Raw genomic sequence first — 17,088 nt, 5'->3', positions numbered from 1 at the left:
CTTCCTTCCTTCCTTTCCTCCCTCCCTCCCTCCTTCCTTCCCTCCCTCACTGCCTCCCTGCCCCCTTTCCTATTCTTTCTTCCTTTCTTACATATTTTATGACCTAAATATTCTTAAAGTAGGAAACTTGCCAATGTACCAACAGTCCTATTTATATTAAAATGTCCTTATTTTACTCTTATTCTTGAAAGTTGGATTTGCCAGCCACGAATTTCTGCTTTGACATTGCTCTTCCCTGAGTTCTTCAATGATGCTCTCTCTTCTGGTTGCTGTGGGTGATGAGGAGAAGTCAGCTACATGCTAATCCAGTTGCTTTTCAGATAATCTGTGTTTCTTCTGTGGCTACATTTAAGATCACCATTTGTCTTTAGCATCTGACACTCCAGGGTAGTATAAGTAGACGTTGTTCTCTTTCATTCACAGGGTGACACCACACACATTTGCTTAATCTTTGATTATACTCTCTTTATGGAATTCCTCCTTCCATTTACTTTCTTTCCACCTTCTAAGAGTTTAACTGATGTTAAATGTTATTCAGCCACCATATTCACTGTGAAACCCAGATGAATAACCTCACAAATATATACAAACCTTAAGCCTTGGAACTTTTAAATATATTACCTTACAGAACAAAAGGGACTTGCAGATATGATTAAGGGTTTGGACTTTGTGATGGGGAGATTATTTTGGATTATCTGGGCAGGACCAATCTGATCACAACTTCTTCTTTCTTTTTTTGGTGGAGCTTTGATCACTATTTGAAAAGCATCTTTTAAAAATTTTATTATAAGTTCTGGGGTACATGTGTAGGATGTGAAGATTTGTTACATAGACAAATGTGTGCCATCATGGTTTGCTGCACCTATCAACCCATCACCTAGGTATTAAGCCCAGCATGCACAGCCATTTTTCCTAACCCTCTCCTTCTCCCAACCCACTCCATGACAGGCCCCACTGTGTTGTTGTTCCCTCCCTGAGTCCATGTGTTCTCATTATTCAGTTCACACTTATAAATGAGAACATGAGGTGTTTGGTTTTTTGTAACTGAATTAGTTTGCTGAGGATAATGGCTTTCAGTTCTATCCAAGTCCCTGCAAGGGACATGATTTCATTCCATTTTATGGTTGCACAGTATTCCATGGTATATATGTACCACATTTTTCTTTACCCTGTCTATCATTGATGGGCATTTGGGTTGATTCCATGTCATCGTTATTGTAAATAGTGCTGCAATGAACATACGTGTGCATGTATCTTTGTAATANCTTAAGCCTTGGAACTTTTAAATATATTACCTTACAGAACAAAAGGGACTTGCAGATATGATTAAGGGTTTGGACTTTGTGATGGGGAGATTATTTTGGATTATCTGGGCAGGCCCAATCTGATTACAACTTCTTCTTTCTTTGTTTGGTGAAGCTTTGATCACTATTTGAAAAGCATCTTTTAAAAATTTTATTATAAGTTCTGGGGTACTTGTATAGGGTGTGAAAGTTTGTTACATAGACAAATGTGTGCCATCATGGTTTGCTGCACCTATCAACCCATCACCTAGGTATTAAGACCAGCACGCACAGCCATTTTTCCTAACCTTCTCCCTCTCCCAACCCACTCCATGACAGGCCCCACTGTGTGTTGTTCCCTCCCTGAGTCCATGTGTTCTCATTATTCAGTTCACACTTATAAGTGAGAACATGAGGTGTTTGGTTTTTTGTAACTGAATTAGTTTGCTGAGGATAATGGCTTTCAGTTCTATCCAAGTCCCTGCAAGGGACATGATTTCATTCCATTTTGTGGTTGCACAGTATTCCATGGTGTATATGTACCACATTTTTCTTTACCCTGTCTATCATTGATGGGCATTTGGGTTGATTCCATGTCATCGTTATTGTAAATAGTGCTGCAATGAACATACGTGTGCATGTATCTTTGTAATACAATAATTTCTATTCCTTTGGGTATATACCCAGTAATGGGATTCCTAGGTCAAATGGCATTTCTGGTTCTCGATCACTGAGGAATGGCCACACCAGCCTCCACAATGGTTGAACTAGTTTACAAACCCACCAACAGTGTAAAAGCATTCCTAGTTCTCTGCAAACTCGCTAGTATCTGCTGTTTCTTGACTGGTTTTTTTTTTTGTTGTTGTTGTTGTTGTTGTTTTGAGATGGAGTCTCACTCTGTTACCCAGGCTGGAGTGCAGTGGCACCTTATCAGCTCGCTGCAACCTCCACCTCCTGGGTTCAAGGAATTCTCCTGCCTTAGCCTCCTGAGTAGCTGGGGTAACAGGCACCCACCACTATGTCCAGATAATTTTTGGAATTTTAGTAGAGATGGGGTTTCACCATGTTGGCCAGGCTGGTCTCAAACTCTTGACCTCAGGTGATCCACTCGCCTCGACCTCCCAAAGTGCTGGGATTACAGGTATGAGTCACTGTGCCCAGCCTGTTTCTTGACTTTTTAATAATCTCCATTATGGCTGACATGAGATGGTATCTCATTGTGGTTTTGATTTGCATTTCTCTAATAATCAGTGATGTGGAGCTTTTTTTCATATGTTTCTTTGCAATGTAAATGTCTTATTTTGAGAACTGTTTATGTCCTTTGCCCACTTTTTAATGGGATTGTTTGTTTTTTGTTAATTTATTTAAGCTCCTTGGAGAGTCTGGATATTAGACCATTGTCAGATTGATAGATTGCAAACATTTTCTCCCACTTTGTAGGTTTAATCTGATAGTAGTTTCTTTTGCTGTGCAGAAGGTTTTTAGTTTAATCAGATCCCATTTGCCAATTTTGGCTTTTGTTGCAATTGCTTTTGACTTTTTCATCATGACATATTTGACTGTTCCTGTGTCTTGAATGTTATTGCCTAGATTTTCTTCTAAGGTTTTTATAGTTTTGGGTTTTACATTTGTGTCCTCAATCCATCTTAGTTATTTTTTGTATAAGGTGTAAGGAGGGGTACAGTTTCAATTTTTCTGCACATGGCTAGCCAGTTCTCCCAGCATCATTTCTTAAATAAGGAATCTTTTCCCAGTTGCTTGTTTTGGTCAGGTTTGTTGAAGATCACATAGTTGTAGATGTGGAATCTTCTTTCTGAGTTCTCTGTTTTGCTCTCTTGGCCTATGTGTCTGTTTTTGTATCAGTACCATGCTGTTTTGGTTACTGTAGCCTTGTAGTATAGCTTGAGGTAGAGTAGCATGATGCCTCCAGCTCTGTTCTTTTTGCTTAGGATTGTCTTGGCTATACAAGTTTTTTGATTCCATATGAATTTTAAAACAGTTTCTTCTAATTCTGTGAAAAATGTCAATGGTAGTTTAATGAGATTAGCATTGAATCTATAAATTACTTTAGGCAGTATGGCCATTTTCGTGATATTGCTTCTTCCTATCCAAGAGCACGGAGTGTTTTTTGATTTGTTTGTGTCCTCTCTGATTTCCTTGAGCTTCAAGGACCTGCTCAAGGGGTCCTTCAATTCCCTTGTTAGCTGTATTCTTAGGCATCGTATCCTGTTTGTAGCAATTGTGAATAGGAGTTTTTCATGACTTGACTCTCTGCTTGTCTATTGTTGGTGTATAGGTGTGCTTGTGACTTTTGTACATTGAGTTTGTATCCTAAGACTTTACTGAAGTTCCTTGTCAGCTTAAGAAGCATTTCAGCTGAGACAGTGGGGTTTTCCAGTTATAGTATCATGTCATTTTCAAACAAACGTATTGATTTCCTCTCTTCCTATTTTAATATCCTTTCTTTCTCTTATCTGATTGCCCCACCAGAACTTCTAATACTATGCTGAATAGGAGTGGTGAGAGAGGGCATCCTTGTCTTGTGCTGGTGTTAAAGGGGAATGCTTTCAGCTTTTGCCCATTCTGTATGATATTGGTTGTGGATTTGTTGTAGATGGTCTTTATTATTTTGAAATATGTTCCTTCAATACCTAGTTTATTGAGAGTTAAAATATGGCAAGCTTCATGAATTTGTGTGTCACCCTTGTGCAGAGGCCATGCTGATCTCTGTATTGCTCCAATTTTGATCTATGTGCTGCCAAAGCGAGCACTGATCACAAGTTATTAAAAGTGGAGATAACTGAAGAAATGTGGGTGAGAGGGAGTGTTGGATTTCATCTGCAGTAGTTTCTGCATCTACTGAAATGTGATCATCTCTCTCTTTTATTCTTTAATTAAGTGGTAAAATGCATTACAGAGTTAAAATTTAAATATTCTTCTATTCTTGGGCTACATAGCCTGGGCAGGATATTTAATTTGCTTATAGCTCATTGGTGGACACAGTCTACTACTATTATTCTCACTATTTTTACCTCTAATTTCTTAGAAGTTATTATCCTATCATGCTTTTCTCTTATGTATTCCCTAGCTGGCTTTAGAATCTATGCGATTTATGCATAAACAATAATGAGTTCCCTCACTTTTTCCATGTTTCCTCATTCTCTTGAATATTATGTATAAGTTCAGTACCTTCTTCGAAGTTTTGGCAGAACTTATCTGTAAAACATTCTGGATATGCCTGAAGGGAAATAAAGTTTTACAACCATTTTAACTTCTTTTTCTTGTGGTAATTTCTTCCCATTGACATAATCTTGTTCATAGTTTCACAATTACTTAAACCTCTACTGTATCTTTAGTGGCATATTTATCTGTCATAATGCTATTTTATTCTTAATTACCACTGCCTGTTTAATTTTTCTGTCCAAAGAAGCAGCTGGGCAGCTTTTGGCAGGCTGGGCCCTCAACAGTGGCAGGTGCCAGGTCACCCTTGGTGAGTAGTGAGTTCATTGCTGTGTCCATTCTGTGTACGTCCCAGTCACCACAGCCACTTTGTGTAGGGACTCCATAAGCAAGCCCTGTGTGGCTGAGTGCTGTTATCCATCAAGCCATCTCGCCCACCTGACTACAGGGAGCCCCAACCCCTTAAAGACCCTCTGGAAGGCATCCACACACAACCACTATCTTCACACACTCTGACTATATCAAGAAGACTATGTGTATCTCTTACCTCCACCTCCCAATTTTGCAACTCTATTTTTCCCAAGTTCGTGACTGGCCAGCCAAGCCATGAGCCACTGCCATGACGCATTCATTCATGCACTACTGGGGCATCATTTCACATCCTCCACCCACCATCGGCTTGTTTGGGTTTTGATTCCTAGTTCCTGGCTCAACAGCCATTACAAAAGCTGTTCTGTGTCAGCTGCCAAGCCTACAGCTTTTGTTGTGGATTCTCCTCTTTATGTGTATTTATTTCCTGGAATTAAAAAAACCGCACTAATTTTTTCAATGCAGCATTTCCAAGGATGTGCAGTAGGAGCAATTCTTCTTACTATAGATAGAATTATTTCAAAACTTCAGAAATGTCTATTTGAGTGAAGGACAGCATGCATGGAGAAAGGAGGACAGTCCACAAGCGGGCAGTGGATTTTCACAAAGTGAACACTCGGGCAAACAACACCTACATCAAGTACAGCAATCACAGCCTCCCGGAAACATCTTTGGGTCTTACTCAGTCATAAACCACCCTCCCCAACCCTAGAGTAGCCAGTCTTGATTTCTAACACAAACTAGTTCTGCCAGTTCTAGTTGAATGGCATTATACAGTTGCCACCATGCCCCTGGGTCTCATCTCACTGTGTGGTCATAGCCTACTCACTCCCATGGCTGTCCAAGTCTCCACTTTATAAACAGCTCACACTACTTTTCCTTTCACTGCTGTATCTGGAATTTTACAAATCATGCTGGTATGAATGTTTTCATATATTTTGCACACACACGCATTTCAATTGGTTGATAACTAACAGTGCAATTGCTGGGTCATAGATGGGTAGAGCTTGGCTTAGTCTCTCAAACAAGTTTCTAGTAGTAAACAGTAGAGGAGGGTAAATATCTTAGTTTAGATATTATTCAGATAATAAATGAGGAGGGAATGAGAGGCTGAGACTATAATAACTCTTTTGCCACCCATAGGAATTAACAGATTTAACTATTGAACAGCAATGGCAATTAACAACACAATAAAAGAAAAAACTAATGTGAGGTTCTTCCTCTTGTTGGAAGAACACAATACAGTACCATCAAACAAGTCCAAGTGAAAAAGAAATGAAGCCTGATTCTAAGCTAACCTCCATAGCTAATTACCAATTTAGAGGCAATACAGATCATAGAAATACATATTAAACTGCACCTTGGGAGCAATCAGCAAAATGCACGCTATAGGAAGCTTTACCACACAATATACATTTCAAGGAGGATCTATAGAATAAAAGAGAACAAAAGCATATTTCTAAAGGTAAAACTTCTAGGTGTGCGTGCAGCTCACATCACCAGAGGCAATACACAGGTCTACTCCTTGACTCCTGGAAGAACCTGATAGGACACAGCTGAGGGGAAGTCTTCCCTGCCGTCAGCAGGCTCTTGGCCATCAGTGTAGCGGGAGCGGGTCCTCACCTCTCCACAGGTGACTTCACGGCCAGAGCCTCCTCTCTGCATAAGGAGTAAGGCTTGGCCCTTCCCCTGAATACAGTGACATGGATTTCATCAAAGGTGGAGATGACACCATTAATCCCCCAGCAACCTCACGCTTCTTTTGCTTTACAAGAAAGTTGACTCAGCTGGTGTCCAGTGAAGAAATCCCAGGTGCATAGGAAGGAGAGGTGGATCTCAAGGCTGCGCGTGATCTGTAAAAGGAAGCGCATGGACCACGAGGTGGCGCTGCTGCGCTGCTCCTGCTCCCAGGAGGTGGATACCCAGGATGAGTTTTAAGGTGAAGAGAGGGATGTCATTGTTCATCCTCCAGGTTCCAAGTAAAAACCTTCCAGCCCAGCCCTTCCCATTCTCCCTGAATCCTCAAAGCTAATGAGGATTGTCTCCTTCTCACCTCCCTGGACTTGGCTTTTTAACACTGAAAAATGGATGTGATTTCTAGTTTCAGCATGTCCTGGTTTATTGTGCTGCTAGTAAAATAAAATCAAAATACACGTTGAATAAGTAAGAAATGAAATAACCCATAGTGAGCAAAGGTTTACAGTGTATATTTTTGAGTCAATATCTCACTCTGTGGCCTGGGCTGGAGTACAGTGGTGTGATCATAGCTCACTGTAGCCTTGAATTCATGAGCTCAAGTGATCTTCCCACCTCAGCCTCCCTAATACCTGAGAGTACAAGTGCCCACCACCACTCCCAGCTAAGTTTACTTATTCTTAATTTTTTTTAGAGATGAGGGACTCACTATGTTGTCCAAGCTGGTCTTCAACTTCTGATCTCAAGCAATTGTCTTGCCTTAGCATCCTGAATTGCTGGGATTACAGGCGTGAGCTGTCATGCCTGGCTTGTAATGTACTGACACCATCATGGTTTCCTTCTCCACATGTGGACGCAGCAGCAGACACCCCTTGTCTCTTGGGTCAGGACACTGGGTAGGGTGGAATAGCAAGGCAACAGAGTCACTGCAGAAAGTGCCCATGTGGAAGAGGTCCAGCAGGGAGGGCCAGCTGTCCCAGGACCACCATATTTAGGGATAACTCCTCTTTCTGGCCAGGACTGTTCCTTGATTACTTTTGTATTCACTATAGTTCTGAAATCGTAGGATGATGAGACTCAAGACTGGCTAGTTTTTTTTTTTTTTTTTTTTTTTTTTTTTTTTTTTTTTTTTTTTTTTTTTTTTTTTTTTTTTTTTTTTTTTTTTTTTTTTTTGTATCAATTTCCTTCACAACTTAACTCATTCTTAACATTTCACAGTCCACTTTCAGTTAATAATGTACTAGTACCCATAAATATAAAAATCTTGCAACCATCTATCCTCTATAAAATGTCCATCTTTTATGTTACAGACATTATATGTAATATACTCTATGTAGGTTATAAGTCTCACAAGAAAAAAATTTTTCTTATCTTTAAACAGTTCTATGTATATACAGGAAGTGTAAATGAGGGGAGCAAGATAGCCTTTTGCACTTAGCTCAATATTTACCATTTTTGATCATCTTCATCTCTTCTGATAATCTCATTTTCCACCTGCTATCATTTGTCTTTAGCCTGAAGAATTTTCTTTACCAATTGATACTGTGCAGATCTGCTGGTGATAAATTCTCTTAATTTTGTGTTACCTGAAATATCTCCTTATTTTGCCTGTCCTTGAAGGACATCTGGGCTGGATATAGAATTCTTGGTTGACCGTTTTTTCTTCCAGCACTTTAAAGATGTTATTCTACTTTCTTTTGTTCCTATGTTTTCTAATAAGAAGTCATTGATCAGGACAAAAGGAACACAGAAACAAAAACTGGGAAAATAACATGGTATACCTAAAACTTACCGTATCAGTAATGACAGAAACTTATATGAATCAACACTCCAGTGAACGGCAGGGATTGTGTGATTCGGTTTAAAAAAAACACAGAGTTCAACCATATGCTCTTTCCAGACATGCATTTTCTTTCTTTTTTATTTAACTTTTATTTTTAGTTAAAGGGTACATGTGCAGATTTGTTATATAGGTAAATTTGTGTCATGGGGTTTTGTTGTACAGATTATTTCTGTACCCATTAGTACCCATCCAAGTATTAAGCCTTAGTACCCATTATCTCTTTTTCCTGATCCTCTCCTTCATTCCACCCTTCACCCTCAAGTATACCCCAGTGTGTGTTGTTCTTCTCTATGTGTCCATGTTTTCTTATTTAGCTCCTATTTATAAGTGAGAACGTGTGGTACTTGGTTTTCTGTTCATGTGTTAGTTTGGTAAGTATAATGGCCTCCAACTCCATCCATGTTCCTGCAGAGGACATGATCTCATTCATTTTTATGGCTGTATAGTATTCTATGGTGTATATGTGCCACATTTTTTTTTTAAATCCAGTGTGCCATTGATGGACATTTCGTTTGATTCCAAGTCTTTGCTATTGTGAATAGTGCTGCAATGAACATATGCATACACATAAGACATGCACTTTCTATTCTATTTATTTTGTTTTATTTTACTTTAAGTTCCAGAATACATGTGCAGAATGTCCAGGTTTGTTACATACATATAGTATGCTATGGTGGTTTGCTGCACCTATTGACCCGTCCTCTAAATTTCCTCCCCTCGTTCCCCACTCCCAACAGGTTCTGGTGTATGTCATTCCCCTCCCTGTGTCCATGTGTTCTCATTGTTCAACTTCCACTTAGGAGTGAGAACATGCAGTGTTTGGTTTTCTGTTCTTATGTTAGTTTGCTGAGGATGATGGCTTCACATTTCATCCATGTCCCTGCAAAGGACATGAACTCATCTCTTTTTATGGCTGTGTAGTATTCCATGGTGTATATGTACCACATTTTCTTTATCCAGACTATCATTGATAGGCATTTGGTTTGGTTCCATATCTTTGCTACTGTAAATAGTTCTGCAATAAACACACATGTGGATGTGTTTTTATAGTAGAATGATTTGTATTCCTTTGGGTATACCCAGTAATGAAATTGCTGGGTCAAACAGTATTTCTGGTTCTAGATCTTTGAGGGATGGCCACACTGTCCTCCACAATGGTTGAACTACTTTACATTCCCATGTGCGCTCTCATCATTCTTGTTTAAACACCTAACCGGCATCCTAACCAGTGCAACATGGCAAGAAAATGAAATAATAGACCAATAGAAGGAGTGGGCATGGTGGCTCACACTTGTAATTCCTACATTTTGGGAGGCTGAGGTGGGAGGATCATTTCAGTTCAGGAGTTTGAGACCAGCCTGATAGTGTCACCTCATCTCTACCAATTAAAAATAATTTTAAGAGGAAAAAGATCAACAGATAGGAAAGGAAGAAATATAAGTCCTTCTTTGTCACCAGCTTTATTGCACATGCAGAAAACACTAGGGAATTCTGAAAGAGTCTCTGGAATTAATTATTGAATTCGCAAAATAGTTCAGAAAATATATGTAATAATCCACTTAGATGAACATGAAAAGATAGAAAACAATACTGGTCATCAAAGAAGTGAAAGTAAAAACCACAATCAGAAACCACCACACATCCCCTAGAATAGGTAAAGTTAAAAAGACATATGATAAGTCTAAATACTGGCAAGAATATGGAACAAATACCAATGTCTGTATTGCTGGTTTGAATGCAAAAAATGTTGCAGCCAATTTGTAAAGTGGTTTGGCAATTTCTTATATAGCTACCCATCCATTACCACATGACCCAGCAATCCCACAAATATGTATTTATCCGAAAGAAATAAAAGTGTAAGGCCACACTTGTAAGCAGTTACTTATAGTGGCTTCATTAATAATGCACCCTAACTGGAGTAATCCACATGTCTATCAACTGGAGAATAGAGAAACCAATGAATAAACTGGGATTCCAGCCAATACTTGGCAGCTGCTTAGCAACAAAAATGAATGAATGGCATCATCTCAAACATCGTTATGCTAAGTGAGAGACCAAACCAAGGACTGCATATGATTACATGTCCATGAAATTGTAGAAATTTCACTACTGCAGTGACAGAAAGCAGAGCAGTGGTTGAGTGAAGGGAAGGGGTGAGGGTGGGAGGCAAGGATTAAATAGAAAGGGGCATAGAGAAAGTTTTTAGGGAAAAGAAACTGTTCTCTACAGTGCCACAATTCTGGAGTGACTGGGCAGTGGGAACTACGGGGAGAGGACGGATGAGAGGGACAGAGAGAAGGGCTGGGGAAGCGGGAGGTGAGGAAAAGGAGCAGGGGAAAGAATTCTAAAGCAGCGGAGGAGCCTAAGAGGAGGTTCTTTCCATTCCATATTTACTACATTTTGTGGGACTAAGAACTAACGGCCTCCTTAAGATTTAAAAAAAAGGATTACAAAAATGTTAAATGTCCATATAAAATATGCACACTGCTTAGATGTGCATAATGAAAACAGTCAGTGATGGAGCCTCAGTGGAGAGCATTGGGACTGCATGGAGCACTTGCAACTTTGAGGTGATGACTACAGGCTCCCGGTTCAATACACAGTAACAAACCTGCTTCTTTGTATTCAGGAGATGTTTTGGACTCACATAGGGAATCTTGGACTAGGGAAGAAAGATAATTTTAAAATGTAACAACTCAGAGTCACAGATCCATAGTCTGGGAAAGTAAAACTTAGGAGCTTTGAGAGTTTAACTGTAATGCTGTTTTGACACAGGTCTTTTACAGATTGGAATTCTAATCATTCAGGGATTACCAATATTGTGCTACCTACTGTATTAATAAACAAAAAGGAAACTGGTCTTTATCCGAATCTCTATCTGGTGCCTTCAGACAAAACTTCACCAGGTTTAAAGAGAAAACCCGTCTCTACACCTCCATTCCCAGGGGTGAGTTTCCTTGTACAAAAGCACAAGGGGAGAGGTAAGGAGTGGGAGGCAGGGAGTCCAGTTCAGGGACAGGCGATTCCAGGATGAGAAGTGAAAGGGAAGGGGCTGGGCGCAGCCTGGGTATCTCTCCCTGGTTTCCACAGACGGATCTTTGGCCAGGACTCGGGCAGTCAGTGTGATAAAGAGGCTTGGTGTAGGAAAAGAGGGCTCAGGACAAAATCTCAGGTCCCGGGCGTCGTTCTCAGGGTCTCAGGCACCGAAAGCGGTGTCTGCATTGGGGAGGCGCAGCTTTGGGGATTCCCCACTCACCTGAGTTTCACTTCTCCCAACCTGTATCGGGTCTTTCTTTCTGGATACTCAAGACGCGGACCCAGTTCCCACTTCCACTGGGTGTGGGTTTTCTAGAGAAGCCAATCAGCGTCGCCGCGGTCCCGGTTCTAAAGTCCCCACTCACCCACCGGGACTCAGATTCTTCCCAGACGCCGAGGATGACGGTCATGACGCCCCGAACCCTCCTCCTGCTGCTCTCGGGGGCTCTGGCCCTGACCGGGACCCGGGCGGGTGAGTGCCGGGTCTCGGTGGAAACGGCCTCTGTGGGGTGGAGCGAGGGTCCCGCCCGGCGGGGACGCAGGACCCGGGGAGCCGCGCCGGGCGGAGGGTCGGGCGGGTCTCAGCCCCTCGTCGTCCCCAGGCTCCCACTCCTTGAGGTATTTCTACACCGCCGTGTCCCGGCCCGGCCGCGGGGAGCCCCGCTTCATCGCCGTGGGCTACGTGGACGACACGCAGTTCGTGCGGTTCGACAGCGACGCCGCGAGTGGGAGAGGGGAGCCGCGGGCGCCGTGGATGCAGCAGGAGGGGCCGGAGTATTGGGAGGGGCAGACTACGGGTTTCAAGGCCAACGCACAGAGTTCCCGATTGTGCCTGAGGATCCTGCCCGGACACTACAACCAGAGCGAGGCCAGTGAGTGACTCCGGCCCGGGGCGCAGATTACGACCCCTTCCTATCGCCCACGGGCGGCCTGGGTGTCCCCGAGTCTTCGGGTCCAAGGTCCACTCCGAGGCTGCGGGACCCGCCCAGACCCTCCACGGGAGACAGCTCCTGCATTTTCAGTTTAGGTCACAATCCCCGCGGGTTGGTTGTGGGCCTGGGGCTCGGTGGGAGGGGCTGACCGCGGGGGCGGGGCCAGCGTCTCACACCTACCAGAGAATGTACGGCTGCGAAGTGGGGCCAGACGGGCGCTTCCTCCGCGGGTATTACCAGTCGGCCTACGACGGCAAGGATTACCTCGCCCTGAACGAGGACCTGCGCTCCTCAACCGCCGCGGACACGGCGGCTCAGATCGTCCAGCGCAAATGGGAGGCGGCCAATCTGGTGGAGGGGTGGAGAGCCTACCTGGAGGGCAAGTGCGTGGAGATGCTCCGCAGATACCTGGAGAACGGGAAGGAAACGCTGCAGCGCGCGGGTACCAGGGGCAGTGGGGAGCCCTCCCCATCTCCTGTAGATCTCCCGGGCTGGCCTCCCACGAGTAGGGGAGGAAATGGGATCCGCGCTAGAATATACCCCTCCCTTGAGTAAAGAATGGGATGAGTTTTCCTGAGTTTCCTCTGAGGCCCCCTCTGCTCTCTAGGACAATTAAGTGATGACGTCTCTGAGGAAATGGAGGGGAAGACAGTCCTTGGATTCTGATGGAGTCCCCTTTGACCCCTGCAGCAGCCTTGGGCGCCGTGACTTTTTCAGCCCCTGTTCTCTGCCTCACAGTCAGTGTGTTTGAAGGTCTGATTCCAGCTTTTGTGAGTCCCCTGACCTCTTTTCAGGTCAGGACCAGAAGTCGCAGTTCCTCCTCAGAGACTAGAACTTTCCACAGGATAGGAGATTATCCCAGGTGCCTGTGTCCAGGCTGGTGTCTGGGTTCTGTGCTCCCTTCCCCACCCCAGGTGTCCTGTCCATTCTCAGATGGTCATATGGGTGCTGCTGGAGTGTCCCATAAGAGATACAAATTGCCCAAATTTTCTGACTCTTCCCATCAGAACCCCCAAAGACACATGTGAACCACCACACCATCTCTGACCAAGAGGCCACCCTGAGGTGCTGGGCCCTGGGCTTCTACCCTGCGGAGATCACACTGACCTGGCAGCGGGATGGGGAGGACCAAACTCAGGACACCGAACTTGTGGAGACGAGGCCAGCAGGGGATGGAACCTTCCAGAAGTGGGCAGCTGTGGTGGTGCCTTCTGGAGAGGAGGAGAGATACACGTGCCATGTGCAGCACGAGGGGCTGCTGGAGCCCCTCACCCTGAGATGGGGTAAGGAGGGGGATGGGTAAGGAGGGAATGGGAGTCATGTTTCTTCTCAGGGAAAGCAGAAGCCCCTCTGGAGCCCTTCAGCAGGGTCAGGGCTGAGGCTTTGAGTCAGGGTCCCTCACCTTCCTTTCCTTTCCCAGAGCCATCTTCCCAGCCCACCATCCCCATCGTGGGCATCGTTGCTGGCCTCGTTCTCCTTGGAGCTGTGGTCACTGGAGCTGTGGTCACTGCTGTGATGTGGAGGAGGAAGAGCTCAGGTAGGGAAGGGGTGAGGAGTGGGGTCTGCATTTTCTTGTCCAACTAGGGGTTTCAAGCCCCAGGTAGAAGTCTTCCCTGCCTCATTACTGGGAAGCACCATCCACACGTGGGCCGGCCCAGCCTGGGGCCCTGTGTGCCAGCACTTACTCTTTTGTGAAGCACATGTGACAATGAAGGACAGATGTATCACCTTGATGATTGTGGTGTTGGGGAACTGATCCCAGCATCCATGAGTCAGGGGAAGATTCCTGCTAAGGACAGGCCTTAGGAGGGTGGTTGGTCCAGGATCCACACCTGCTTTCCTGGTGTTTTCTGATTCTGCCCTGGTCTGTAGTCATAGTTCTGGAAACTTCTCTTGGGTCCAAGACTAGGAGGTTTCTCTAAGATCTCATGGTCCTGCCTCCTCCCTGTCCCCTCACAGGACATTTTCTTCCCACAGGTGGAAAAGGAGGGAGCTACTCTCAGGCTGCGTGTAAGTGGTGGGGGTGGGAGTGTGGAAAACCTCACCCACCCCATAATTCCTCCTGTCCCACATCTCCTGTGGGCTCTGACCAGGTCCTGCTTTTGTTCTATCCCAGGCAGCGACAGTGCCCAAGGCTCTGATGTGTCTCTCACAGCTTGTAAAGGTGAGATTCTGGGGGTCTGAAGTGGGTACGGGGTAAGGCAGAGGGGAAAGGACTGAGTAATGGTGATTCTTTGATTGGGACATTTTGAGTGTGTAGTGGGCTGTTGCGAGTGTCATCACTTACCATGACTGACCTGAAAATTATTCATGACTTGTTTTCTGTAGCCTGAGACAGCTGCCTTTTGTGGGTCCGAGATGCAGGATTTCTTCACGCCTCCCCTTTGTGACTTTAAGAGCCTCTGGCATCTCTTTCTGCAAAGGCATCTGAATGTGTCTGTGTCCCTGTTTGCATAATGTGAGGAGGTGGAGAGACAGCCCACCCCGTGTCCACTGTGACCCCTGTCCCCATGCTGACCTGTGTTCCCTCCCCAGTCATCTTTCCTGTTCCAGAGAGGTGGGGCTGGGTGTCTCCATGTATGTCTCAACTTCATGGTACACTGAGCTGCAACCACTTACTTCCCTATGAAAAATAAGAATATGAATATAAATGTGTTTTCTCAAATATTTTCCATGAGAAGTTGATGGGTTAATTAAATAAGTCAATTCCTAAAATTTGAGAGAGGAAATAAATACCTGAGAACCTTCCAGAATCTGCATGTTCACTGTGCTAAGTCTGTTGCAGGTGGGGATGGAGAAGGCTGTGAGGAGCCGAGTGTGGACGGGGCCTGTGCCCAGTTGCTGTTGAGTCTATCATGGGCTTTATGTGGTCAGTTCTCAGCTGGGTCAGCTTCACTGCTCCATTGTCCTTGTCCCTTCAGTGGAAACTTGTCCAACAGGAGCTGTGACCACAGAGGCTCACATATCGCCCAACATGGCCCCTGCACATGGGAGTCTGAGATAAATTTTCAGACCCATTCAGCTCCTGCCCTTCTTCTAGCGCTCCTCTTCTGCTCTGCTCTCCTGCCCTCTCTCTCCCTGCCCTGGTTCTAGTGATCTTGGTGCTGGCTCCAATCCCAACTCATGAATCTATAAAGCAGAGTCTAATTTAGACTTATATTTGTTTGTGAATTGGACTCATCATCAAGGACTATTCTTTCTTGAAAAGCGAAGCCTGATTGTATGTTGCAGTGTGCAGGGGTGTGCGTGGGTTGGGAGTAGGTGTGGGAGGAGGGATGGGGGAGGGAGGACACACTAGCAGCCCTGCTGAGAAAAGCACAGGCAACCTCAATGTCAGCGTGAGGGGTCCTTGTGCCATAGCTGCCAAGAAACGGCACTTGGCCTGAGTCTATGTTAATAAAGGTACTGCCTTTAGAATAGGAGATGCTCTACAGTGACCTTCATTGTCAGCTGGACACAGGACAGAGTGGTTCTGCATATTGGGAACAGCATTGAAGTAAAATCAGAAAAATCTCTTACCTTGTGGAGCATGTGTTCCAGTGGGAAGAGGCAGATGATAGATACACTATAACCAGAGCAAGGAAGGAAAGTGCTAGTAGGTGGGAAATGCTGTGAGGTAGGTGATCCAGGGTGTGGGCAGTGGGGACAGCATAGGTGGCTGTTGTGTTGAGGTGGTCAGTATGCACCACGTTGCAAAGGTGACCTTTGAGGAAAGAATTGAGGGACATGAGGAGTGTCCATGAGGATATCTGGGGAAGTTCTTTCCAGGCAGGGGAACCTCCAGTGCAAATGCAGTAGGGCAGGAAGGTGTCTGTGTTCCCAGGAGAGGAAGGAGCCCAGGAGGGCTGGAGAGAGAGAAGCTGAGGTGAGGTCAAAGGTACAGCCAGGGCAGGTGGGCCTGGAGGGTGTGGAGAAGCATCTGACCTTTGCTCTGAGTAAGATGGGGAGCTAGCGGACGGTTTTGAGCAGAAGAGAGACATGGTACAACTTCTCTTTTAAAAGGATCTCTGCTGTGCTGAGAACAGAATTGAGAGGTGAGGGACATGGGAGGCAGAAGGGAAAACAGTGGGAAGTGAGTTCAGTATTCCAGGCTGGAGATGTCGTTACCTTGACTGGGGTGTGAGCCGGGGGAATAGTGGGATGTGAGGGGATTCTGGATGCATTTTAAGATGGACACACAGCATTTGCCAATGGATTGTATCTGTGGTATGAGAAAGATGGATTAAGGACACCCATAGTTGTGAAATGAGTGAGTAGAAGGAAGGGTGGAGCTGCTGTCAGTGGAGATGGGGGACTCTGGCAGGAGCATACTGAGGAGGGGGCACTCAGGCACTCAGTGGAGGAGATGTCTACTAGGAATGCAGGTGAGGGAGCTGGGGTGGCAGTTGGACAGACAACTCCAGAGTTTATGGGAAATGAAAAATAGACTGGGCTGGATAAATAGATTTAGGAGGTCACACCATATAAACAATACTTAAAACCTCAAGCATGGATGAAGGCACCAAGGCAGCGACTGGCTATAGAAGAGAATGAGTGCAAGGACTGAACCCTGGACCTCCAGTTCTAAGGGATCTGATCAGACCATACCGAGAGCAGACTGCACCGTTCTGACCCCACGCCTAGAGGACACTTAGACAAGGACCTCCCATGTGCACAGGGATCACCTGGATGTGGTGCTGAGATCTAAGAACTCCAGGGTTGAGCAAGAGATTCTGGATTTATGACAAGACTGGAGCCTATGTTTCTGGTC

The 17,088-nt window shown here is 44.8% G+C and overlaps 1 protein-coding gene and 1 non-coding gene across 5 annotated transcripts in view; one reads left to right on the top strand and one right to left on the bottom strand.

Moving 5' to 3' along the window:
- Positions 1-15,091, top strand: part of LOC108298501 (patr class I histocompatibility antigen, A-126 alpha chain-like) — a 51,349-nt gene extending 36,258 nt beyond the window's left edge. The window contains exons 1-8 of one of the 4 annotated variants that reach the window (XM_017521172.2): positions 11,604-11,878; positions 12,009-12,278; positions 12,505-12,780; positions 13,346-13,621; positions 13,759-13,875; positions 14,298-14,348; positions 14,455-14,502; positions 14,667-15,091. In XM_017521172.2, coding sequence (XP_017376661.1) covers positions 11,806-11,878; positions 12,009-12,278; positions 12,505-12,780; positions 13,346-13,621; positions 13,759-13,875; positions 14,298-14,348; positions 14,455-14,502; positions 14,667-14,671 — 1,116 coding nt within the window. In that variant the 5' untranslated portion in view covers positions 11,604-11,805 and the 3' untranslated portion in view covers positions 14,672-15,091. Of the gene's footprint in view, positions 1-11,603; positions 11,879-12,008; positions 12,279-12,504; positions 12,781-13,345; positions 13,622-13,758; positions 13,876-14,297; positions 14,349-14,454; positions 14,503-14,666 lie in introns of those variants that run through there. The other 3 variants (XM_017521173.2, XM_037735805.1, XM_037735804.1) reach the window with 3 other exon arrangements.
- On the bottom strand, positions 3,951-4,054 carry LOC119469899. Its single transcript, XR_005198752.1, has one exon. It is a non-coding gene; the product is annotated as a U6 spliceosomal RNA (small nuclear RNA).
- Positions 15,092-17,088: the final 1,997 nt, after the last annotated feature.

Source organism: Cebus imitator, unplaced genomic scaffold, assembly GCF_001604975.1.
Source record: "Cebus imitator isolate Cc_AM_T3 unplaced genomic scaffold, Cebus_imitator-1.0 Scaffold976, whole genome shotgun sequence".
NCBI classification, from domain to species: domain Eukaryota; kingdom Metazoa; phylum Chordata; class Mammalia; order Primates; family Cebidae; genus Cebus; species Cebus imitator.
The sequence above is the reverse complement of the archived record's forward strand: the minus strand, read 5'-3'. Positions and strand labels throughout refer to the sequence as shown.